At 48.4% G+C, this 25,166-nt stretch overlaps 1 protein-coding gene across 4 annotated transcripts in view; it reads right to left on the reverse strand.

Moving 5' to 3' along the window:
- LOC121150877 (core histone macro-H2A.1) overlaps positions 1 to 25,166 on the reverse strand; it is a 60,377-nt gene that overhangs the window by 11,676 nt on the left and 23,535 nt on the right. Inside the window, exons 3-6 of one of the 4 annotated variants that reach the window (XM_040972089.1) lie at positions 18,710 to 18,816; positions 18,134 to 18,331; positions 10,180 to 10,287; positions 1,861 to 1,951 (exon numbers count right to left, since the gene is read on the reverse strand). In XM_040972089.1, the coding sequence (XP_040828023.1) occupies positions 1,861 to 1,951; positions 10,180 to 10,287; positions 18,134 to 18,331; positions 18,710 to 18,816 (504 nt within the window). Of the gene's footprint in view, positions 1 to 1,860; positions 1,952 to 3,601; positions 3,702 to 10,179; positions 10,291 to 18,133; positions 18,332 to 18,709; positions 18,817 to 25,166 lie in introns of all 4 variants that reach the window. The other 3 variants (XM_040972073.1, XM_040972082.1, XM_040972062.1) reach the window with 3 other exon arrangements.

Raw genomic sequence — 25,166 nt, forward strand, 5'->3', positions numbered from 1 at the left:
ACTTTCGATGGGTAAAAGTTAATCACTGGGGCTAAGCATTCCTGCACTCGGATTCCTTCTTCCAGCAGTCTTGGGACTCAGGAATTCATACAGAATGATTAGAAAGGGAGGGACTGCGTCCTCACTTCCTTTTTTCCCTTTTCACACACCAGCATGGGAGCTGGAACCAATTGAGGCCAAGTATGAATCTGGCTTATTGTTTTGGGATTCTGAGGGAAGACAGGGGTCAGGACCAGCCTGGACTGGTTCATTCGGCAAACAACCGCTGAGGTGGGCTTTGGCAGACTGGGTTCAGGCCCTGGCAAAATCTTTTCCAGCCATGGCAGTGGCATGTGGTGATGTCCCTGGCAAGGTCCTGGGCCCAGCTGCTCGCATGCTGCAGAGCACACAGGATGGGCTATGCCAGAGGACAGACATTACTCTTGCTGCACTTGAGCTTTCCTTGGGCCCCAGCATATCAACATCTCTCTCTCCTCCCTGCGCAGCTGCCCCAGATGCACTTCTAGCTAAAAGGAGGACAAGCTCTTAGCTATTTACTTATTTTTCTCCAAACAAGGGCCTCCCTCCAAGTTTTTGCCTAGCTATGGAAGGAAGCTTCTTTCTCTGAAGTAGCTGCCTGCTTTTAAAACTTTTCCAAATTCTTGTCAAATGAAGAGTTTCCATCATCTATAACCCATGTCCATTTTGGTCAGGAGGACTTGGTAAATAGTAACTCTGCAGTCTTTCCATCCACGTGCAAACCACTGAACGCCAAGGACAGTAGGTGGCCCAAGTCAGAATGGCTGCGGAAGTCTGCACAGCGACAGATTCTCATCTCCCTGCCGTTCAACACAACCTCAGTTTATGTTTATGAGAAAGGCGGCTGTTCTCTCTGGGAGCGGCTGCATGATCACTCAGAACACTCCTCTCAGGACTGGCAGCGTGTGTAACAATCACAGCACAACCTAAGTGCAAGAACACACAGCCAGTACCCATCATGAACCAGGCACAAAACAACGGGTTTCACTTCATGTAATTCTCACTATACTAATTATTTTAAACATAATGAAACTGACATGATAACTTAGGTCCCACAACCAGTAAACAGTGAGACATTAGAGGCTGGGATTCAGGCCTCTCTTCCTCAAGATGCTCACTTCCCCACACACTGACTACCCACTCGTTACATGAGCTCCTCCACATATTCCCTACATATTAAAGTAGGGTGCTGATACCCAGGCCACAAACCTGTAGGCACAGGACCAAGCCTTGCCAATGCTTTCTCCCTCACCTAGCCCCACAGCCTTCCATGAGTTGCCAGGGGAGCAGAAGGTGCTTTCTGAGTCTAGAACATTCCCAAGAGAAAATGAAGCTGCCCCATCGCGGACCTGAGGCCTGAGCACCCTACCCATGGGAGGGTACGCAGAAAGCATCCCTGTGGGTACAGGAATAAGCATCCTTGTGATGTGCAGAAATGGACCAAGGTATATGCACAAGCACACCAGCCCTGTCTGTCCTTGGAAATGCAGGAAGTTGTCTTAGATGCCACTCAGTACCTCACACTGTTATCTTCCCTGCAGGTGAAAACACCTGTGAACCCAGTCTCCAAAACCCTGTGCCTCATGGAGCAAGGGAAGGAATGATGCTGCCAAACCAGTTTCCAAACCAGAAATGCCCTCCGGTAAGCTGTACTATGCATCCTGGCTGACAGCTGGCTGTGTTTCTTGGGTTCACGACCCAGGGAGTGGAGACCTCAGGAGGTCAGGACAGCTGGAAGTGTGAAATGAATGCAGCCCTGCATAGCTGTCCAAGGATCAAGCTGTCTGCGGCGGCCGACTGACCATGCACACACACACTCGGCAGCACCCGGCTAGGCATTACCTACTTCACCACCGATGTAGAAGTCAGTGTTTGTCGGGTGAACGACAGCATCACTGTCGATCGAGGCAATGTCAGCCTGTACAACTTGCAACTATAACAGGTAAACAAATGTAGATCAACTGTGTTGGACCGAAACCCACGCACAGGCACATTTACTACGCCCCAATGGCAGGGCTGGCCTACCTGGTCGATCCCAACATAGGAGCCCAAGGGGCAATCAGTCCACGCAGTGTGCGCACATGTGGATGGGGGTGAGGACAGGAGGAGGAGGAATATCAAATGTGACATGTTTAAATTAAACATTTGAATGACAAGTCCAAATAAAGAGAAACACACATATGAGATCATTTCAGAAGGTTAAAAAAAAAATGAAACAACGAATGCCCCATTTCACTTCACAAAAGCCTACAAGCATGGGTATCCCACTGAGAAGGCTACTAAAACATGGCATTTGTTTCAAAAAAGAAAAAAAACAAGGGGGAACTTCAACTTCAGGCCAACCAAAACAACAGGTTTCTCCATTTAGTCTGCAGCAAAAAGAAAAAAAAAGAAAAAAAATTTGCAGGCTGAGTTTTATTCTTGTAGCATTCACTATTTTTCTATCTTCAAGAGATCTCTCTTCAAAAGCAGGCAAAAAGTAGTTACATGTACAGGACTGCCTTAATTTTTCCCTTTGAGAGGTCAAAATATTTTCTTTACAGGCCTCTTATTCTAGCAGTACTCATTTTTATGCATTTTTACATAAAATGTGCTGTGGACAGGACTCCTGCTTCTTCTAGCTGATAGAGCTTCCCTGTTTTAAAGCAGGTTTCTGTGGAAGTGAGCAGGGAGCCAGCTTCAGCAGGGCATTCTTGAGTGCCAGTCCTCATGTCCACAGCCCGCTCCTGTGCCCAATGTACATGAGCCAGACCTGGGTGCAGGGATCAATGTCTCTCCCAGTAAGAAAATCTTACAAAAGCAGCTGAAGGCCAATAAGAAACACTGCAGTAAGCTTTCTGTGTGGGCACCTATTGAGAGCTGTGCCCCTGGCAAGTTCTATGCCCAGGAGACCAGTGCCGTACTATGCCCAGGAATTGACCTTTCTTCACAAGCAAAGAGGAGGGGGCCCCTCAGTCTTGGCCTTCTGCTCTACCCAGTGGGGGCCCCCAAGGCTCTGAGACCCCAGCAGTTCACTCAGAGACAAAGGTTAGCCCCCAACCAGGCCCCTTACTAAGGGACACTCAATCTCTACCAGTTTGTCATAGAAAATGCAGAAGTGACACTGAGTGGTAAACTTGCATAAATGAATTTGTGAAATAAAGACCTTAATGGGACACAAAGGCAGCCTGTCTTTCTTGTCAAATTTGGTCACTACTCATCAGTGCTTAAATGGAGAAACTATCATTTTGTAGTTACCTGTGATTTTTTTTTCAGTTATAATAAAACAAAATGAAAAACACATGTCTTAAACCCTCCCCCCCAAATAACCAGCAGTCAGTTTGATCATTATGGAAGAGAATTTAGACAGCAGTGTATCTGCAATTGAGTGGAAAGCAGCCAATCACATATAATGAAACATGTCAGACCATTCCCATTTGAAATGGCCTGGAGTAAGCAGACATTATTGTCTATACTCAAGTATTAGTCTTGGGTTTGGAGATCTTTCTTGACTGTCCGAAGTCTAGGAAGATAAACCAGCCTAAATTCTGGGTTCCATAACTTTCACCTGACAGCTGGTGGTGTAAACCCCGTCCCCAATTACCTAGGTCATCTTTAAGGTCAATGTCAGCATTGGTAGGATTGATTATGGCCTCCACCTCAAAGCCGGCTAAATTACTGATTTCACTGTGAATAAGGTTCAGCTGAAAAGAAAAGCATGAGGTGGGAAATAACAGGAGAGCCGGCAAGTCGCAGAGAACCGGACCCTGGTACACAGCTGAAAGGCAGTGAACACTCCCTGTGCTCTTGGCACAGAGGGAAACAGAGTCACTGGCTAAGAAGGATCCATTTAGAAACAAGGCTCCAGTACCGCTCAGGATGCCGAAAGGAAGCCAGCTGGGTGACCCTGGGGACAGACATGAGCCCCAGCCATGCAAGGGCAGAGCACTGGCTCTCCCTGAAAGAGACCTGCAATGAGGATGTGCAAGCCACAAGGAATGCAACTTTCACCCTTAGAATCATTGCCAGTGTAAGGGGGCATATGTGCCAATTCTTGTTCTTAAGAGGATAGGTGGTGCCTGAGTCCGACCTGGCGTGGGTGAGTCCCTGGTAGCTCTGTCATGGTTCCTGTCACTGTGTTTGCTCATGGGTGGCAAGGATTGAGGCTGGTCTGTTGCTCAATGACACCTAGTATTATGTGCCTGGGAGTCCTGCAGTGCTGAAGCTCTCATGAAAATCAGCAAGAAAAATGACAGTTCTCTAGCAAGACAAGGTCTTTTTGGTTCACCTTGTTGGTCAGGTGACTTTGAGGCTTAGAAAACAATTCCCTTGAGTAAGTGTTATCTACCTAACTCTTTCTAAAATTCTCATTCCTCATGGTTGCTGCTGCCATGGCAACTCTCAGCAGCTGAGCTTAGAATGGGACCTAGGACGAGCCCAGCTTCTCTCCCCAGGCCCCCTTTTAGGAGGAAGTGCCTGTAGTAGAGCTTGCTCTTGCACGCACATCCTTCTCTCTTTAGGAGTCCCTCATCCTTCAGCAGCACAGATTTTTCAGCAGCACAGACTCCTCACCACACCAGCAGTGTGGGCCAACTACAACCTGGACTGGGTGAGTGACAGCAGCCTGCAGGGCCTCGCAGTGACCTATGTCCAGAAGCTCACTTGGATAGAGGGTGGAGTGCTGACACTGGGCAGAGAGGCCCCTGGGCACTGAGCTTCAAGCTGCTGAGTTGCTAAGGCCAAAAGCTTTATTGAAAACAAAACCAACCAGACCACCAAAACAACAACAAAACTATACTCTATAAGCAACAGAAACTTAAATTCCCATTTTTGATTGCCAAAAACAATCAAGAGCCTTCAGATCAGAGGCCTACTTAGGCTAAAAGCCATTGTTTGGGAGAAAGCAATTTACAAGAAACAAGGCTGGTCACGTAGCCAAGGAAAGACTCCAGCCAGGTCCTGCGTCAAGACTGTGGGCCTTACTGTTAATGAACACTCAAGGAGGAGGAGCCAGTTTTCTCTACCAGGACTTTCTGATGATTTAGAGGTCTTTAAAAAATTCCCTGGGGCGGGCCCAGCGCGGTGGCGTGGTGGCTAAGGTCCTCGCCTTGCATGCCCGGGATCCCATGTGGGCGCTCACTTGGGGAGTGAATCATCGGACGGAAGATCTTCCTCTCTGTCTCTCCTCTCTGTATATCCGCCTCTCCAATAAAAAAATAATAAAAATAAATCTTAAAAAAAAAATTCCCTGGGGCTGACTGAACACAGCGAGGCTCTTAGCAGCTCAGGTGCCAGGCAGAGGCACAGAGAAAGGGCCAGCACAGGCCTGAACCATGTGAGAACTCAGGGAGTGGGACAGGTAAAGTGGGTTTAGGATGACTTCACTTGGTACTGCACTTTGTACTCCAAGATGCTGCTGCTTAAAGAAGCTCAGACTGAGCCAATATTCCCTGCCTACCAAACACCACCCCCTCTGCTGTACTAGCTGAGAAGGCAGAGGACAGGTAAAGGAAGAGGGCAGAGCCTTTCTCAAGGCCTGTAAATCAGACTTCCTAGACATCTTTAAGATTCCTCTCTCATTTAAACCTTTTCATGCTCAAGCTTTCAATTTAAACCATTTTCTCCCAATTGTCTAGCTGCTTTTGGGTCTAAATTTTTGGGCCTTACTGGAAAAGCAGCTATTTTCCTGAGCTCTGAGTCAAATGGTCAGGAAGTACCCACAGACACCATCCATCTAGGGGTACTGGGCACTGCAGCGCTCGTTGGCATTGCTGAAGGGAGGAGCAGCTGCAAACAGAATTCATTTCCCTGGAGAATTCCTGGTACCTTCTAGATCCACTGCATTCCCTCTGGCCGGAGGCCACCCTGCTCTTGGATGCTAAGACCGCAGTTCCACTGCTCATACCGAGGGTTACCAGGCAACTGCATGCCGCTCACTCTCATCAACAGCTGAGGACAAAGCTAGAGTTAGGATTCTCCTCTAAATTCCAACAAAGCACAGCAGGCTCTGAAATTCTCAGGGTTTAGGGCAGAACCATGAATACTTAAAAAAAAATCATCCCTCTAAAGTATGCGATCAGGATATGTGAGTGGAAAGGGATGCAGAGAAGACAGATTGGTTCAGGCACTTTGGAAGGACAAATGGGTAATAAGCTGGCATAAGCAAGCTGCTGAAGGAGTGGGTAGAAGCCATCAGTGAGATGATCATGAACAAAGACAGGAGATCCCCATGAAGTCAGGGTGCAGATGCTCCATGGTTATGGGAAGAACCCAACAGTCCAGCTGGGCACACCTGAGTAGGAATAGAAAATGGCCATTCCCAGGAGGTGAGAGCACTTGTGGGAAGGGAAATGAGATTCCTGGAAAATTGAAAACTCCCAAAATTAGCTCAATTTACCAGGAAGTGAAATGATGGTGAGTAGTTTCAGAATATGAATATGGTGATTACTTCTGTGTCCCATCACTGGGAAAAATCAACAATTAAGTTTTGAACCATAATAAGTGCAGTGAAGATTGTTGGCCACTGGAGAGAGGGACCTCAGGGAACTACTAGTTACATCATGACTCCCTCTGACTACAGACTGAGTCAAAGACTCCTCCTCCCAGTCCCTTCCACTGCTGGGATCTAACCTGGGATCCGCTGCTGGTCTCAAAGACCTACCGTGTCCAACCATCCAATGGTGGTTCTGTCTACTTTAACCCAGGTTCTCAACTTCCGGTACATCCTCAATACAAAAGTATCTGCCTGATGCAGAAAGCGGAACTTCTAAAACCCTTTGTGGCCCACCATGCCTATGATAGTGCCATCCTGCAGGCACAAGCACCAGGCTTGAACAGAATATGAGACATCCTCTCACATACTCTGGGACGGAATGAGTTTCACTCTTGCCTTAAAACAGGACTTATGGAAATGCCACAGTTCAGGAACTGGGCCCTTGGTCTAGCCAAGGTGTCCGACAGCTAGGCCTCACACTGGGGGAAGGTCAGGAGGCAGCTTTGTCACTGATGACAGGGAAGCAGCCAGTTGGTTAGAACCACTGGATGGCTACTTAAATTGTCCTGACATCTTGGCCATATGAAGCAGTACAGTATTTTTAAATTTGTGTGTGTGTGTGTGTGTGTGTGTGTGTGTGTGTGTGTGTGTGTGTGTGTGATGTGAAGTTCAGCTTTAGGAAATAAAGTGACTGCTGATGATTGAGTGCTATATTGAGCACTGCCTGTAATGACCCTAACAGACAAAGAAGGAGGTCCAGCCAACCTCACCAGCCCTTCCCTTGCTACATAACAGGGAATTCTTTTCCTGTCTCCCAAAATCCACTTTCATCAAGGGGGATGCAACAGTAAGAGTTTCCACAGAAGCCTTTCTAGATTCTTCCTGAGGACTTGTTTTTGCCGGACCCATTCTGGACCCCCTCCTGCCTCATCTCCATGCTATGTACCCTGCATGTGTCCTTAGAGGGCTTGGGTCTGTCCATGGATTCAGAGAGCTCTGGCCAGAAAGAATTCACAAAGACAAGGATTCTGGGGACAGCAGTCCCTGGAGGCCCACAGCTGAGCTGCCTCTGAGTTGGGCCTCTGCACCCTGTCTGCTTCTTCAGCACAGCCTCTAGTCCCAGGCACCAAGAGGAATCCCAGGGAGCAAGCCCTGGTACCCCACAGTGGTCAGTGACCTCAGGCCCCGGACCACAATCTTCATCACTTGCTTCTCCTAAGGTAATTTTCCCAAGTGATCAATGAGCTTTAAATCACATGACTACCACCACCAGAAATTTTACACTTCTATACACTGGAACTGTCTGTTTTGAAATAAACGTGTTGGGTTTTAAAGCCTCTTTTCAGAGGCTACAAGCTACGGTCAAACACAAGGCAAAAAACAGGCGTTTGATTCAGACTCATGGCCTTGTTCTCCATTTTATAGCAACGCAACCATGTGTGTGTGAACAGTGGGTAAAATCATGGTGTGGTGAGGGTACTCGAATACCACTTAGAGCCCAGGCTCCTCAGCCCTGAGCTGGCTCCTCCTGCGACAGCCAAGCAACCTAGCCCTGAAGGACAAACACGGTGTCACCCTTCCTCACCCCAGCCTGCAGAACTCCAGCACTGACTTCACTGTCACAGACCACCAAAAAAAAAAAAAAAAAAAAAAACAAAAAAAAACCCAGCACTCAAGGAACAGAGGCTGCCATGTGTCATCATTCCAAAGGACCCTTTGGGAAACACCCCCTAAAGCCCAGGCCAAGAGCCGTGTTTTGTGTGAAACATTATGTGCCTCTTTGATGACTGCTGATCCTCTGGAACTGGCTGCTGTGATTCTCACCTAGCAGTAACAACCCATGAAAGTTCAGAAAGTACTGCATCAGAGTGAAACCCACAAACAACAGAGGTCACTCTGTCTCCTGCTGCAGGGTTACAGAAAGGGCATTGGCACCCGGATCTTTATGTGGGTGCCAAACTGCCTTGTGATACAGTTTTAGTTTGTAATGAGCTGCGCTGGATCTAAGGGAACCTTCTCCTGGGTATGTGACTCCTGGGCCACTAAGCTGCACACACACTGAACAGGAATGGCCGTTTCATAGTAGCTGAGAGACTGTGGTATGTTAGAAGGCACAGGAGGCTGGGCAGTCTGGTTTCCAGCTATCCTCTCAAGGCTGACCATGCTATTTCTGGGCCCTGTTCACCCAATCTTTTGAGATCCTTCCCCAAGAAGGCATCAAACAGGCACATCCGTGTCACTGTTAAACCCTTTGCTTTTATTCTCTACTGTTTCCTAAGTGGCATTAGACTACATGTCCATCAAGTTTTATGAAATCAGCGTTTTCTGAGAAGTTCTTTTGGAAATATCCGAGTTCACCCAGCATGGAGGGTATGACGAGTTTTGATCTGATGCTGGCTGTGTGAGGGCTGAGAGGAAGGAATACAAGCTCAGAGAAGAGAGGCCAGAACTGGAGCACCCAAGGATGAGGTCATAGAGGGTATGAGACTGACTTGGGGCCTGCACTGTTCTACCTGCTGAAGAGGTCCCAAGCTCCTAACTAGCCATTGGCATGAGGGATGTGGACTGGAGCTGGTGCTAAGCAGAAGAGTTTTACGCTTTGACCGAAACTGAAGCGATGTGGATGGCAGGTCATGTTCATTTTCCATGTTAACACCCACGGGCATGTCAGGGAGTGAAAGTGGAGCAAGGCAGCTGCCTTCACTGCCAAAATCTTTCTAAATGAGTGAAAAATATTTCACACAAACATGTCGAAAGCCCCAGACCTTAAGATGACAACTAGTGCTCCTACTGCTCTTTTGTAAAACACATATGAAACACAGGTAATGGTTATAAAATGTAAACAGTCATGGTTACTTTCTGGAACAGAGTCCGCCACAGGCATGGAATCATGAGACACAAGGTTCAGTTAGTGACAGGGAAGGATGAGGAGGGGAGGGAGCAGGAGAACTCGCGGTGATGTGAGCAGAACAGTGCTGCTGTGATGTAGAAAGAAATCGACAGTGGGGATTTAAAAATGATGCAGCTTCAGAACCGAGTCATACCACATTCAAACTTAACAGAAATTTGTGCATGAAGGTCAAATCCATTCCTTTGCAATTTTAAATATAGGATTTAAAAAATTAAACAAAACTCAATTCCTATTTCCCCATCCCTGTTTTGGTACTGGTAGAGAAATATTAATTGACTCTCATTCTCATGTCTTAAAAGCCTTTGCATCATTTTTATTTTCAAGAGAAACGAATCATCTTTTGCAAAATCATGATGTCCTGGCAAAGGTGCATCACTGGGGTGGCTGAAAATACATGGCCCACATTTAAAACAGACAACTGAGGACTCCGTGGCCCTAGTTCCACGGCTGAGGACAAGCCCACCCCCAGGCCAGGTCAAGGGTTTGACATCAGCACCCAGCAGCATGAAGGCTTACCCTCCACTCTGCACAACCCGTGTTTGGGCTGCTGCACCAGTTTTTTGGCTGGTACAAACCAAGACCAGGTTAACCCCCAGGACCCCATACCCCACAACTGTCCCTCCCCCACCCACTAGAGTTCGCCCTCAGCTTCAGACCCTCCCTAAAGCCCTTTCCTGAGTGCCTCCCCCCTGCCCAATCTACCCACTGGGCCGAGAGCTTTCCCCTCCTCCCGGCACAGGGGGCCCCTGGAGCAGGCTGCAGCTGCTCGTCTGCCTACCTTCTGGCCCAGGAAGAGGCTCTTGGTGGAGAGGACCGTGAAGCCATCAGCAGGTGTGCCCTCGGTCGTGCTGTCGGCGCTGGCTGCCTTGCTCACTTCTCCCTGCTTCTTCTCACACAAATAGAAGAGTCAGAACACGGGCTGCACGGGAGAAGGCCACACAAGTCTGGGCTTTGCTAACAAAGAAGCTGTTCCCAGGCCTCATCCCAAATACTTCAGGAAACACCGGAAACTGAACCACCCCTGGCTCTCAGCATTCCTCAAAATGGAGTCTGCAGAGTTCCTGTGAGGTTCAGAGTCAAGCGAGGGTGTTAAGCTGTTACTTTTATCACTTGGAAATTCTTTTTTAAAAGCCACTTTACAGTGATGATTCAGAATTATTTTCATAAATTCAGACCTAATAACTGTCTCTTAAGAATCTTCATCCTTTCCAGATGTTGGAACGCTACTCAAGTTCAAGAAGACAACGACACAGTTCTAGGCCCCAATTCTCAGAAAAGCAAAAAGCAGACTAGAGAGAGCCATCCAGTATCCCCAAAGAGGGTAACTCTCTCTCCCCCTGTGCCCCTTCCTTCCTGAACCCAGCCTTGGAGTCAGGTGCATCTGCCAGCTATGGGTGAGACTACCGGCCTTCCCAATGCCCTCCCGACACCCACAGGCCTCTTCTGCAGCTCCACAGACAGAAGGATGTGTACCCTGCAGTTTCCAAGAGACTTCGGAGAACTTTGTCATGGATTCTAACAGCTCAACTTTTGAATGTTTGTTTGCCTACATCAGATACCTGAGGTCTCTGCCCTGGTGGCAGAGGGGCCACACTGGGACTCCTTGCTCACAGATGCGTCCACTCCCCAAAGGGCACACTCACATGCCTCCATGAAGGAGGAAGTCTACAACAACAGGGATGGGGTCTTCTGTAGCCACTCACACTGTGGAGTAAGGAGAGCAGGTATAACGGCCTTTTATATTTAGACATTTTCCCTTTCCCTCCCCCATTTAGAGCACTCCCAGGTGCACTCGGAAAGAAGGGCTGAGGACTGCTGCAGGTAAGTGGCTCTTTCTGAGGCATAAAACTGGACAACAACCTTGGAGTAAGGCATTGTGCTGGTATCTGCCTGTCAGTGGGAGAAGTGTCCACACTGTTACTAATGCTGAGAAATAATTCTGCTGACTGTTGAATCAGAAATTCTCAGCCATTAGGCCACAAAGCTGATATTTTCCATGTGAAGCTCCAATATTTTAATAGTCACAAGATAAAAACATTGTGTCCAGAAATACTGGTAAAGAGATATCCTCAAGTTTTCACTGTTTTGAGTTTACCAATCTCTTGAATGGATCAGATCTGACAAGCGGAGGAGTCACAGGCACACCACTATGGACAAGTGTCACAGCAAAGCCTTGCTGGCGTACTTTCCAACAAAGCAAAAGGGAAGGGCTAGGTAACAAAGCCTTTCACAACCAAGTTCTTTTTAATTCCATCTTTTCAAGAGAATTGAAAAAAATACCTAATTAAGAGCTGTTGGATCATTTAAGAGCAGACAGCTGGGCTTGGTTCACGGCATGTGCTGGTGTTAATGTCTCAGCTGTGAACAGGCTGTTAACCCCAGAGAAACTGGGAGCAGGACATTCATAAATGCCACACAATCTCTAAGTCTTTTGTTATTCTAAAGTTGTTCTAGAACAAAACCACTGATGAAAACAGGCTGATGGCATATGACTATGTGACCCTTAACGGACATTTTAGGATACATGAAATAACTGGAAAGGGAAAAATCAATCGCCATGCATCCCATTTCAAATTCTACATTTTTCTTAATGATTATTAAAATTCATGATCCATTTGTTAATCATCTGTGCATTATTTAAAATTTATATTTTATTTATTTATTTTTAATTATAAAGGCAGAGTTACAGGGAGAAGGAGATATAGAGAATGTATTCCATCTGCTGGCTTACGTCTCAAATGGCTGAAAAGGCAGGAGCTGAGTTCATCTGAGGCCAGGAACCAGGAGCTTCCTGAGTCTCCCATGTGGGCGCAGGGTCCCAAGGACTTGAGCCTTCCCCCCGTGTTCCCAGGCCATAAGCAGGGAGGTGGATCTGAAGTGCAGCAGCCAGGACACAAACCAGCACCCCTACAGGAAGCCAGCACTACAGGTGGAAGCTTAGTCTACTATGCCGCTGAGCCAGCCCCTCAACTGTGTATTGTTAATAAATGTGGTAACTACACAATCATATGTAATCCTTACCATTCCGTACTTTTATGTGGGTCCCAAGAAGTTTCCAAGATAAACTTAAGTTACCTTTGTTTCAGAAACAAATAAAATGCTATAAGCATAAAAATGTGTTAGGTTAGGATGAAATTCTGTGAAACAAGTGAAAGGAAATATGAAAAAAATATCAATTTTCTGTTATATTTCATTTAGTTTTTAAAGAGTAATGTATCAAATCTCACAGTACTTAGATATCACTTGACACATATAAAAAAGGAGGGAAACTATACATTTAAATGTTTTTGTGATATTCTAAAAATGACATCCTTTTCAAATAATTACATTTACTGGGGTGGGGGAGGGCAGTGTTGTGATTCAGCGGGTTAAATCAAACTGGGCTTCTATCCAGCTACCTGTTGGCACACCTGGGCGGAACGTGGGTTATGGACAGAATGTTTGGGCCCTTGCCATGATGGCGTTCGCGGCTTCTGGCTTTGGCCTGGCTAAGACCTGCCTGTCTACAGCCATCTGGGAGTTGAACCAGCAGATGGAAGCTCTCCATATCTGCCTCTGGCAGTCTTTCAGTTTAGTAAATCTTTTTTGAAAATATATATATATTTTTTCTTTATTGGAAAGGCTGATATACAGAGTGGAGGAAAGACAGAGGAAAAGATTTTTCATCTGCTGGTTCACTCCCCAAGTGGCTGCAATGCCAGAACTAAGCTAATCTGAAACCAGGAGTTTCTTCCGAGGCTCCCATGTGGGTGAGAGTCCCAAGGCTCTGGGCTATTCTTGACTAATTTCCCAGGCTACCAGCAGGGAGCTGGATGGGAAGTGGAGCAAGCCAGGACCTGAACCGGTACCCATATGAGATTCTGGGCATGCAAGGTGAGGACTTAGCCACTAGGCTATTGCACCAGGCCCAGTTAAGAAAATCTTAAAAAAATACATTGTGGAAAACCTTAGCTGTCAAATGTCAAACGTGCATCATGTGAAGAGGTAAGGAAGCCCTGATTAACAGGATCTCAGGCAAAAGGAGGCAGGTGGCTGGAGCTGGTTTCCTTGTGAGGATGGAGAGGTTTGAACCTCCCTGTGCCCCACTCAACTCTGCAACTGCTTGTGCATCCTAGGCTACAGAGGCCATCTTGTAATGATAGCAGCGATTCTCAGTGAAGGCCTGTTAGCATGCTTGCAGTGTACAATGTCTAGCAGACAGCTCTGCAGCTCTCCATTGCCAGAGGGACTTTGACCATGGTCACAAGGTGTAACAAGTGATACTCCACAGTTCTGCATTTGTGTCCCAACCCTGCTGTGTGACCTTGGGAAAACTGTTCACTTATAATCCTTACAGTCCTCAACTGATCAAGGAGATAAAGGCTAGAGAATCCTGACCAGTAAGCAGTAAGGGAGGACGGAGGAGAAACCATGCCTGCCTGGCTCCCTGCAGCCCATCGACCTAGGGGAGCACTTGCCTCTTCCGGTGACGAGTCCCACCTCAGGGGACGGTGGGCAGCAGGGTGTTGAGACTCAGCACAGCTGTCTTACTACATTCTGATCCCAACTATGCCTGTGCTTTGTCTGAATCATATCTCTATTCCTAGTAACTGGGTGGCATTAAAATGCCCTGCTTATGAAATGGTAATACTAGCTGTTAGATTCTTTTAACATTGCAATGTTATGTTATTCCCTCCTTCTTAAAGTCCACATGTGCTGAATGTTTGGCTTCCCTTTGTTCTGAGGAACAGAAAATCTGTTAAGCCACAGTGAGCCAGGAAACACATTTAACAATCTACAGTGCCTGGCGCAAAGGTCCAGTGGCTAAATCCTCACCTTGCACACCTGGGATACCATGTGCGTGCCAGTTCCTGTCCCTGCAGCTCCGCTTCCCCTCCTGCTTGTAGCCTGGGAAAGCAGTCAAGGATGGCCCAGGGCCTTGGGACACTGTGCCTGCATGGGAAACCCAGAAGAGGCTCCTGGCTCTTGGCTTCAAATCAGGTCAGCTCCAGCCACTGCAGCCATTTGTGAAGGAACCAGCAGAGAGAGATCTTTCTCTCTCTGTAAAAATTCTGCCACTCCAATAAAAAAATTTAAAAATAATAAAAATCTAAAGAACTGAATGTCTAAAAAGATTTAGGTTAAATCATCAACTATTTGAACCACTTGGGATTTCCTAAGAAGGCCGGGGAACAGCAAGAACGGCAGCTGTTCAGCAGGACCAACTCCTTTCTTTGGTGTCCCTCATTTTAACTTGCCGTTTAAACATTTATTCCTCAATAAAGGTAGACATCTTTACCGCAGCCACCCTGAGCTTTGGCCGGCTTATGAGGATTCAGCTGCATCTTCCCCAGCCACAAGGGAGGTTTTCACACAGGGACAGGAGGGCACCAGTGAACATGTTGCTTTGCATTTGAAAACTCCTAGGAAACTTCTCATGTAATGTTGTGGCAAAAGCAATCTTGTAGGTGATCCATTTTATAGATGGGGACACATAACACTAAGGGAATTAGACTCCCACAGGTAGGGGACAGTAGGACTATTAACAGAGGCCGGGGGCTGACCTCATAGTTAAACAAGGCCTGACATCACCCTCAACATTGGGGCCGTGGGTCATGGGATTCACGATGAGAAAGGATTTCCCTATCAACAGGCTTTTGGAAAGGCCTTGGGAGAAGGGAGGGCACTGTGGTGGGAAGTCAGTCTCTACTCCATGATCCTTTGTGCTCCAAACCCTAATATGGGGGACTTTAAGAAGTTTACAGAACAGGAAATAAAAGATATTCTTATGATGAAGAAAAAAAGCTGTGAAATCCATGCAGTTTTTTGCCTAACACTCAATCATTAACTGTTTGAAGACCATGCATACATATTATGATGTGTAAAACCTTACTGGGCAGCACGCATACAATCACTGAATTGTATGGCTGGAACGTACCCTGTCACGTCAGGGGTGATGCACAGGGAGTGGAGCAAACCTGCCGAAGGCCACCCAAGAAGGAAGGGGAAATCCTAGGGCAGAGCAAGGACTCTGGACTCCCCTCACCTCCTGGGTTCCTTGCCTTCTGTAACTGTTTCCACCACAGCTGACTCAGCTGTCACAACTGGAAATTTTCAAAACCTTTAAATTACCTAGAAGTGGGGGAAAAATTATGACTCGGAATTCGTGTGTTGACACTTGAAAAATACCAACTCCCTCTCACTGCAAGTGCTTTAGCACGTGACCAAGGCTTTCCCTGTGTGTCTTGAGAAGGTTATTCTCAAACGTTCCACTTAAACCTGGAGACACAGGGTTCTTCGCTGTTTCTGGGAGCTGACACCACAATTTACATTAAACAAATGTTTTGAAAATTAGCTGTTCACGGTTCCAATTTCAGCTTCCCCCAGGGTTTAATGTTAGCCAAATACTGGTACAGTAAGCAGACAATGTGTTTTATTGTGTGGAAGAAAAACAGACCACCATAACAGACTTCCTGCTTTTGTAATCAAGGGAAAAGTTGAATGTCCCAGTGATTATTGGCATATGGTTATTAGAAACTCTTGAGTTCCAAATATAGCTACTAGGAGTGTAAGACACACACACACACACACACACACACACTGTGCCCCATATTTTGAGTCCAAAAAAAAAAAAAAAAAAAGAGTTCCCAGTGTTTGGTAAATTGGAACATTGAGAATGTCACGGAGCACTGACTACCAGGGACAAGGTTCAGGCCAAGTCTCCCAGCAGACATGCTGACATTGCAACAAGCATCACATTTGCCTGAAAGAGGGCGATGGCTCAGGACACAACCAGGGCAGGTCAAGGTGAGGACAGTTCTCCATTCCTGCTGGTCCCACCGCTAGATACCAGGGGCCCTGCTTCTTGGGCAGCCAGGTTCCTGGGGCCTATTCTCAAGACAGGATGGATGTGGCATCTTTATTGTCTTTTCTCTAACATTTAAAAAGGGCTGCACCGGCAATCTGCTCCTGCCATCCCTGTTCTGCCCCTCCTCCCAATTGCAAATGTTGAAAGGGGAAAAAAGAAACAGTTCAGTCTGCTAATTTTATAGAAAGCAGGAATGAGTAACAGCATTCTGTAAATTCCCGTTGGACTCGAGTGAGGCAGAATGTGAGTGTCTGGAACTAACGCCCAGGACGCCACTCAGGGTCGGGTTCCTCCCTCCCAGAGCTGGGGGTGGGAGTTGTGCTGGAAAGAGGCAGTGAGGCTGTTCTGAAGCACTGGCATGCACCCACAGAGGACAGGGGAAATGAAAGCACCTTCTTGTACCTCTACTAAAGAAGGTCCCAAAACAGATGGAGATGGGAGAGTGTCAGGAGTCAAAGAAGGTGTGCCCACGAGTAGACAGAAGTCAGTTACATGGAGCACAGGCAGGAACACAGGAGATGGCTTGCTGGTGGGGAGGCAGAGAGCAGCTCACCTGGTCATGGACTAACCTGGGGACACATCCTTGCCATTTCACCCTGGCAAGGGTATCCAGGCTCACACAGGAAGATCTTCCTGATACTACACCAGATCCCATGGGCACTTCTCAGGACTTCTCACTGAGGCCGATGTCTGAGAAGCCATCTCCTCTCATTTTGGCTAGAGGACAGCAACCCCTGGATCCAGGTAGTCTCAAGATCCCATTTTATTAAAGACCAAGCACCATTCATTCTCGCTGGCCCTGGAGACCAGGACAGCAGCTGAAAGGCCAGGGCCAGATCAGGCAGAATCAAGCAAGAGCGAGGAGCATACTGATTGCCTTGCAGCCCCCACCTGCATTTAAGACAGAGCACAGTCCCACGCCAGAACTTGCAAGATGGGTACAGCTGCTCTGTGCCATCTACAAGAATGCTGAAGTAGGGGCCCGGCAGCATGGCCTAGCGGCTAAAGTCCTTGCCTGGAACGCCCCGGGATCCCATATGGGCGCCGGTTCTAATCCCAGCGGCTCCACTTCCCATCCAGCTCCCTGCTTGATGCCTGGGAATGCAGTCAAGGATGGCCCAAAGCTTTGGGACCCTGCACCTGCATGGGAGACCCGGAAGAAGTTTCTGGATCCTGGCTTTGGACCGGCATAGCATCTGCCGTTGTGCTCACTTGGGGAGTGAATCATCGGACGGAAGACCTTCCTCTCTGTCTCTCTTCCCCTCTGTATATCTGACTTTCCAATAAATAAATAAATCTTTAAAAAAAAAATAAAAAAGAATGCTGAAGTGACTCAGCCCCATTTCACAGAGCTCAAGTCCTCAGAGCCCCTCATTCACATGAAGCACTGTCCCTCCCCACTACGCACCCATACACACAGTATCAGGTCCCACTACCAAAGGGGGTTTCCTCAGCACAAAGAGATCAGCATTTGGTATCCAGCCTTCACTGCAAGCCAGGTCTAGTAGAAAGTGTCAGCACCACTGCTGGCCAAGGTAGCCATCCTAACAAGTAAACTGCTAGGAGCCCTGGCTGGGGAATATGCTGGCCTGCAGATGGCAGCCACGTCACTCTCAGGCAAGTGCATCTCCCCGAAAGGCCCCCCGCAACAGGGCTCCTCTAACCTGTGACCATCCCCAGTCCCTCTGCTTCTGGGAGACTTGTCATCCCTCTGCTTGGTCCTCCCATTGTGTCCAAACTCTGCAGGATCCCTAACTTGCGGACACTAGGGCTGAGTGAATCCTTGTGGAACCAACTCCTGCAAGCCCCTTCCGCAGGAGCCCCAGCAATGGGCTGAGCCCTCACAATCCATGCATCTGCACTCCATTCCTACCCCACCACGTACCTTGGATTTCCGGGCACCTTTCTTGCCTCCCGTCTTCTTGGACACGGGCTTCTTCTGTGACGGTGACTTGGCCTTTTTGGCTGGGGGCGGTGTGATAATGGCTTCCAACTTCCCTTTGGATCCCCGCTTCTTCGCAAGCAACTCAGGGTGGATGTTTGGCAGTACCCCCCCACTGGCAATGGTGACTCCTTTGAGCAGCTTGCAGGGAAACCACAGGAGCAGAGGGTTAGCCACACCTCCCTGCTCCACACTTTCCAGTGGTCAGCCTTGCCTGCACAGGTGCTCACGTCGGGCAGGGACAGCTGCTCCTCTGTGCCACTGACAAGCATGCTGTGGGGACTCGGGCTCAATCCACAGGGTTAAGTCCTTGGGGCCCATCACTTGGATAGCACAACAGAGAGCCAAAGACCTTATGTCCACACCTCCCCCCACCCACACATACACACATGCCCAAGAAGAGCTCAAGGGACTGCTAACGGTCCAAAACAGAGCTCCTGGCTGTTCTAACTGGACCATTCTGTCTCGTGGACAATCTGACCCATCTGCTCCAGCATCTCAGGATAGGGGTCCCCCTACCTGATTCAGTTCTTCATCATTGGCCACCGCTAGCAGGATATGTCGTGGTGTGACCCGCCCCTTCTTGTTGTCTCTTGCCGCATTGCCAGCCAGCTCTAGAATTTCCGCTGTGGGACAGAGAGGAGCATGTGATGACGTCAAAGCACCAGAGGATGGTGCCTGCACAGGAATCCCAGTCCCGTGCACAGCACCCTTCAGAGATGCAGTCACTGGAGGTGGGCAGTTGCTGGCATGTCTGCCTGGCACATTTTGCAACCACAGACAGGTTATACGGCAAATCTGAGCAGGACTTGGGAGGCCCCTAGTCCTACTCTGCCTGGGGATAAAAAAACTGAGGCTGAAAAAAGGCCAGCTGAAGGTCACTCAGTAAGTAAGCAGCCCAGCCCTCTGAAAGAGCAGCCTGCAGTCAACACTTGAGGTGTCAGCAGGGCCACCCCGCCCCCCAGAGGGTGATCACATAGGTCCTGAATAACAGATCACAGTTTACAGAGTTTCAAGGGGAGGGTGGCTTGATGCTGGAACTTCAGAAATTACACTGACTGGAAAAATGCTGAGGAGCTACACATTTGAGTTGGAAACTGAAAGGAAATAATGATATTGTTACTATTTACAAAGTCAATGCTATAAAAACAAAATCAAACCGGCTGAGGTGTTGCAGATTTTAAAAGGCAAAAGACATAACAATCAAATACAATGTGTTAATCCTCAATAGCTCTTGATAAAAAAATAAATTTTAAAAAGGGTGTACAGGCCATTCTGGGGACACCTGAAGAGATGTGCATGTGCACAGGGTCACAGGGGCTCAGGCCCCAGGTAAGATCACCTTGTTGAGGGGCGGCTCACGGCACTGTCCTCCTAAAAGGCCGTGTTGAGCATCCAGAGGAGCAGTGTGTCTGCTGAACGGGAGGTTGGTGTAACGTAATAACAACAGTGTGATGCCAAGGTGTTACTCTTGCTGGAGAACACTGTCATCTATGTCAACATGAAAATAAACATTACGTCAATTTCTGAACGACCAAATTTAATAAAGCAAAGAGCAAATCGTGGCTAGCAGGGGCTAGAGGGGTGGGACATGCCAGTCAAGAGACCCAAGGTTTTGGTTAGCAGGGATCACTTTTGGTTGCCCAGAATGGTGATTACTAACATGTTAATTCACACTGATATATGCCTGCATTGCAACAATACTGAAAGGACAGATTTAAATGTTCTCAACACTATTCAGTAAGCGAAAGGGAGCATGTTAATTAGCTTGCCTTACTCATTCTATAACTTGCACAGACAAAAAAAACCATTATACTGTAGCCTGTAATTATATACAGGTATTTGTCAATTGTAAAACTATGTTTAAAAAGTGAACAGTGTTTTTCTTTCAAAATTCTGTATGCTTCAAATTGTTGAAAATAAAAAGCATAGGGGAGGGCAGCACAATAGTGTAATGGTTAAGGTCCTTGCCTTGAACTTGCAAGATGGGTACAGCTGCTCTGTGCCATCTACAAGAATGCTGAAGTAGGGGCCCGGCAGCATGGCCTAGCGGCTAAAGTCCTTGCCTGGAACGCCCCGGGATCCCATATGAGCACCAGTTCTAATCCCAGCGGCTCCACTTCCCATCCAGCTCCCTGCTTGTGGCCTGGGAATGCAGTCAAGGATGGCCCAAAGCTTTGGGACCCTGCACCTGCGTGGGAGACCCAGAAGAGGTTCCTGGTCTCTGGCTTCGGATTGGCGCAGCACCAGCCATTGCGCTCACTTGGGGAGTGAATCATCAGACGGAAGATCTTCCTCTCTGTCTCTCCTCCTCTCTGTATATCTGACTTTGTAATAAAAATAAATAAATCTTTTTTAAAAAAAGCATGGTGGGAAAAAAGATCAAGACAGATCTGCCTCTGCCCACAGCTGGCACTGAGCTGGCGCTGAGCTCCTTGCGCTACCAGGCAGGGAATCACAGGACCCGGGGAGAGGTTTTGAACAGCACAGAGGTGACCGGGACTAGGAGGCACCCTTTGGCAAGACAGCTCCCGCGATGACCTGTGAAACCTCACCCGTCTCTCTCCTTCCTGAGGTATGCAGACTGTCTCATCACACATGTCTCACTCTTCAAACACTATGGCCCCCTGTATATCCAGCTCCAGTCTGACCTCCTCCAAATGCTGAAGAATGCCTAACAGTCTAATTACGTTGTAAACACTGGATTTCTCCAGTGAAGTCAACACTCAAGAGTCACTCAAAATACCCTGGGACAAAATCCCAGCTGCGTAAAAATCACATGTTTGAAACTTGCAGCATGACACAGTCTACATGTTTTCACAGGTACTAACAGCTGAACCCCACCTGCTGCAAGTGTAGAAAATGCACGGCTGCTCAGCTACTCAGACACATTCACACAGGAGAGTGGCAGGGGAAAAAAAATCAGTCACATTCTCAACAGCAGGTTTCCCTAAACCTAGGAATTCATCTGCTTGATCACCACCCTGGTGACACACCACCGCATGCCTGGTGAGTGGGACCCAGAGGCACCATGAGGCCTGCAGGGGGAGCACCACATGGTTCCGTAGGCCAAGGCTGATGTGCCACTGAGGCCTTTACCAGGGCTCTACCCAGGAGGAAGAGGGCTACAGGTACAAGCTGGGTAGGCAGTAAAGGCAGCCAGTAATTACAGAGGTAGAGGATAGAGGTGCTCCTCCCATAGCTCCAGCACAGTTTAGATGTCTACTGGGAAGAGGAGGCCCTGCTGACATTGCCACTGGGGCTTCCCTATAACCAATCATGGCAGAATGTTCCATGGCCAGCAAAGATAGTCCATTCTGCCAAGAGGAACACTTTGCCTGTAATGTCTCTGAATAGAGATCATGGGTCCTAGGTGTTTGAACCCAGAGATGCCTGCCTGGCAGTCTCATTCTCCTGCACTGGCAGAGTGGTCAGCACAAAAGCAATGCTACTGACCATCTCATGACCTGTGAGGAGCCAAGGAAGGCATGGCAACCCTACAGACGAAGGGAGTAAGGTGGGCAGCAAGGAGTGACTGCCACAGCGGTCTCTGGGCTGGACCCCATGCTGCAGGGAGGCCCAAGAGGGGCATCTGGAACCATGCAGCTGCCACCCATTTTACTAGCTTCCTGGCCTCCCCACACACCCTCCCTGAGACCACAGGGAAGCCCAGAGGCAGCTGGTGTGTTAACAATCTCTCGCACACATGGTGCTACAACTGCCTTACCTGCCCCTCTGGGGGGGGGGGGGAGGAATGGGAGAGGAACAAAGAATATGCTACAGTGGTGGCTTGTTTTGTTAAGTTCTAAACCTACTCCCTTTGGCAAGAAAATCATTTGCAAATACAACTCCTCAGCAAAGTGGAGGTGGCCTGCTTCCTCTTCTGCTGGAGCATTATTGGAAGCCCCCCACTTCCAACCTCTAACCACCAGGAGACACAGTGGCCATTGGTGGTTAGGGATGCAGGAAGGGAGGTGGTCTTTCTTTGTGCAGAGGTGTCCTAAGCTGTCCCATGCAGGGAAACTTCCTATGCCGAGAGGGCCTGCAGGCATGGCAAGGACGGCAGAGCCCATTATGTGGCTGGGAGGGCTCAGACAGGATGTGCAACAAGAAAAGCAAGCTGTGGAACAACCCAGACTCCAGCACTGAGGCCACTGGATCTGGAGGATACTCGCTCTGGCACCAGCAGCCTCTTCCCCTGGTTCTGTTTCAAAGTTCAGGGGCCTCACTGTTCCATGTGGGAAGGGCTAAGGGCCATGCTCACATCTTTGCAGACTGAACTTAGATTCAGGGAAGCCAAACGGGATGCACCCAGAAGTGATCAAGAGCAGCCTATCAGACGGAGAGGGTGAGGCAAGGAGTCACTCTGCTTCCTTCTTTACCAAGAAGTCCCAAAGTCCAACACACCTCCCTTTTTGCAAAAATCCCAGCTCAACTTTGATTTGCAGAGGCCAAGAGTAACTGGGTCCCACCCCACCCCACCCCCAAAAGGGCCTGACTACAACCCTGGAGGAGTAAGAGGGCACAGATCCCCACTGCAGCAGCTGAGCAAGAGCTTTTATCTTGTGTTTACTCCTGCCTTTTTCCAGATGGATAGTTACCATAGTAACACCACTGCCAAGGGACACACAAGACAGAGCACCTCAGAGACACACCTTTTATGAGAAGTGCACTCCACTCCCCTGCCCTCACCTGCACTGCAGCAGGCAGAGGGCTGAGGCATTTTTCTCAAGGGCCAAGGAAGATGGAGGGCACACCCTGATTACTAACAAAAGCAGGAACCTGCAGCAGGAACACATTCCTTGCCAAGTGTTCTTAATTCCCAGCCCTTTATCCTCAGCCCTGTTCTAGAAAGAGCCATGGTAAAGGGCTTTCCTGGCTCCAGGAGAGCTGCATGCCACAAGAGAGAGAAGGTGTGCAAAGTGCCAGTACAACAGGACAGAGCAGTCCCACCTGCCCCCCAGGTGCACTCAAATTCAAGGCGAGAGGAAGAGTGGGTGGGTGACTGCTGAGGAACCAGGAGGCACATGCGCCACCAAAGGGAATGACCTGATTAAATCTGCCTTTCCCGAATGTGATTCTCTCCTTCGCAAAGGATACAAAGTCATGGAAGCCCAGGCCCAGAGCTGCACAGCAGTCAGGCCCAGCCCCCCACAGTGGGAGGGGACACACCCCCACTAGCACAGAGAGCTGCCTCCAGCCTCTGCCTCAACCAGAAGGGAGTCGATGCCTTCGTCCGGGGGACCTGAGGGAGTGTGTGGAGGGGGTGTCTCCTGCATTCCACTTCATAATCTGTAAAGTTGTGTGCATCTCAACTTTGTGTCTGGCTGGATTCTGAGAAACAGAACTGGGAAAGCAACATCTACTGACACAAAGCCCTTTCCCCTCGGGTTGCCAGAGCCCAGTCCTTGGAGGAAATTTTCACAGGAGCCATAGCCCTGCAGACTGTAATCAAAACAAATGTAATCTGTAAGAAATCCCAGGAGCAAATGGAGAAAAGAGTAATTGGAATGGAGAAGAAATAATACCTCTTCCCAGGTTCTCTGCCCCTCAGAAGTCTTCCTAGCCAAGGACAGCCAAATTTTTGTTACCAGGAACCAAAAGGGCTTAAGGTCACCTCTGCATACCATACAGCATGATTAAAGTTCCCAGGTGAACAACATGGCCCAGCTCTCATTACCTGTTCTTTTGTTTTGAGCTTGTTTTGTTTAAAATCTAATTTACCAACTTCTAACACCCCAACATCTCTTGCTCCCACTCCTGTGCAGGCCCTGCTCTTGGCAACTACTCAGAGTCTGGCTGGTCATTTGTAGTGGCCAGAACCAGCCAAGTGACCCAGAGCAGCAAAGCGACCCATTCTCTCCTCAGAGCAGCAAGCACTGCTGAGGCATACCTGGGCCAAATGTTCCCAGCCTCACTGAACATGATCATTTTAAGACAACTTGACAAGATTCCCAGAGCTTTGAATAACGGCACAATCTGGCAGCCTTTTCCATTATACACCAGCTGTCTGAACATGAATACCTTTGACAGGTCTACTTTCCAAGTTCACGCAGAGACCAAAGGCTTGGGGCCTTTTCCCCCTCCCCCGTCGTCTTGAACCAAACCATCTCTGTTGCATTGCAGCACTCTACCTTCCTTCAGGGAGATGAAATCATGGTTTGCAGAACTAGACTCCTAACAGCTAACAGGTGATGTGCTGAGGCTGAGCCAAACTTTAAACACAAACCTTGCAATAGGACAGAGTCAGGGGCTCTTACAGAGCTGTTTGAAGCATCTCATCCAACAAAAGAAATATTGAAAATAACAACCAGAAATCAAAGGCAGGCAATTGTTCACATAATCCCAGGGAGAAAACAGATATTTGCTATAAAGCCAACAACATGACAAGGAATCTGTTTATTATATTTCTATTCATCATCCTTCCATCAGCAGTTCACAGAGTTCAGAACTATTTTACACCATTCCGGAAGGCCTTAACCCAATCAACCCCAATTGGGGAGTGACTGCTAAGCGCTTCCTGTCTTCTGACCACACCACAGCCTCCCTCAATTCCCTCAGCAGCCCTGAGTGTTTGCAGCCGCATCCCAGGATCTGCTGCCCTGCAGCCCACCTTTTCAGGAGATGAGTAATAGGGTCTTGGGCTATAGAGCCAGCAGCTCAGAGCTTTGGGCCACAGTTGGGCTGCCTAGTCTGCCTATCCCAGGCCTACAGAGACAGTATTCTCCTGAGACAGTAAAGCTGACAGTGGTAACAGAAGGACATGCATTCTATGCTGGACACAAAGCATTTGAAAGAACAAGGCAGCCACTGGTCCTGAGGACAAAGTTGCCCACTGCTGTGAGCAGTTACAGACGTCCACGACGGGCCCAGGGCCTCGAGGACAGCGGCTATTTCTGTCTCCTACCTCCCCAGAGAGTCTCCCACAACATGCAGCCTTACTCGGTCATCTCTAAAGTTAGCTCTATTTGCTGCT

This window comes from Ochotona curzoniae, unplaced genomic scaffold, assembly GCF_017591425.1.
Source record: "Ochotona curzoniae isolate NIBS_2020 unplaced genomic scaffold, NIBS_Ocur_1.0 contig_1, whole genome shotgun sequence".
Taxonomy (NCBI): Eukaryota; Metazoa; Chordata; class Mammalia; order Lagomorpha; family Ochotonidae; genus Ochotona; species Ochotona curzoniae.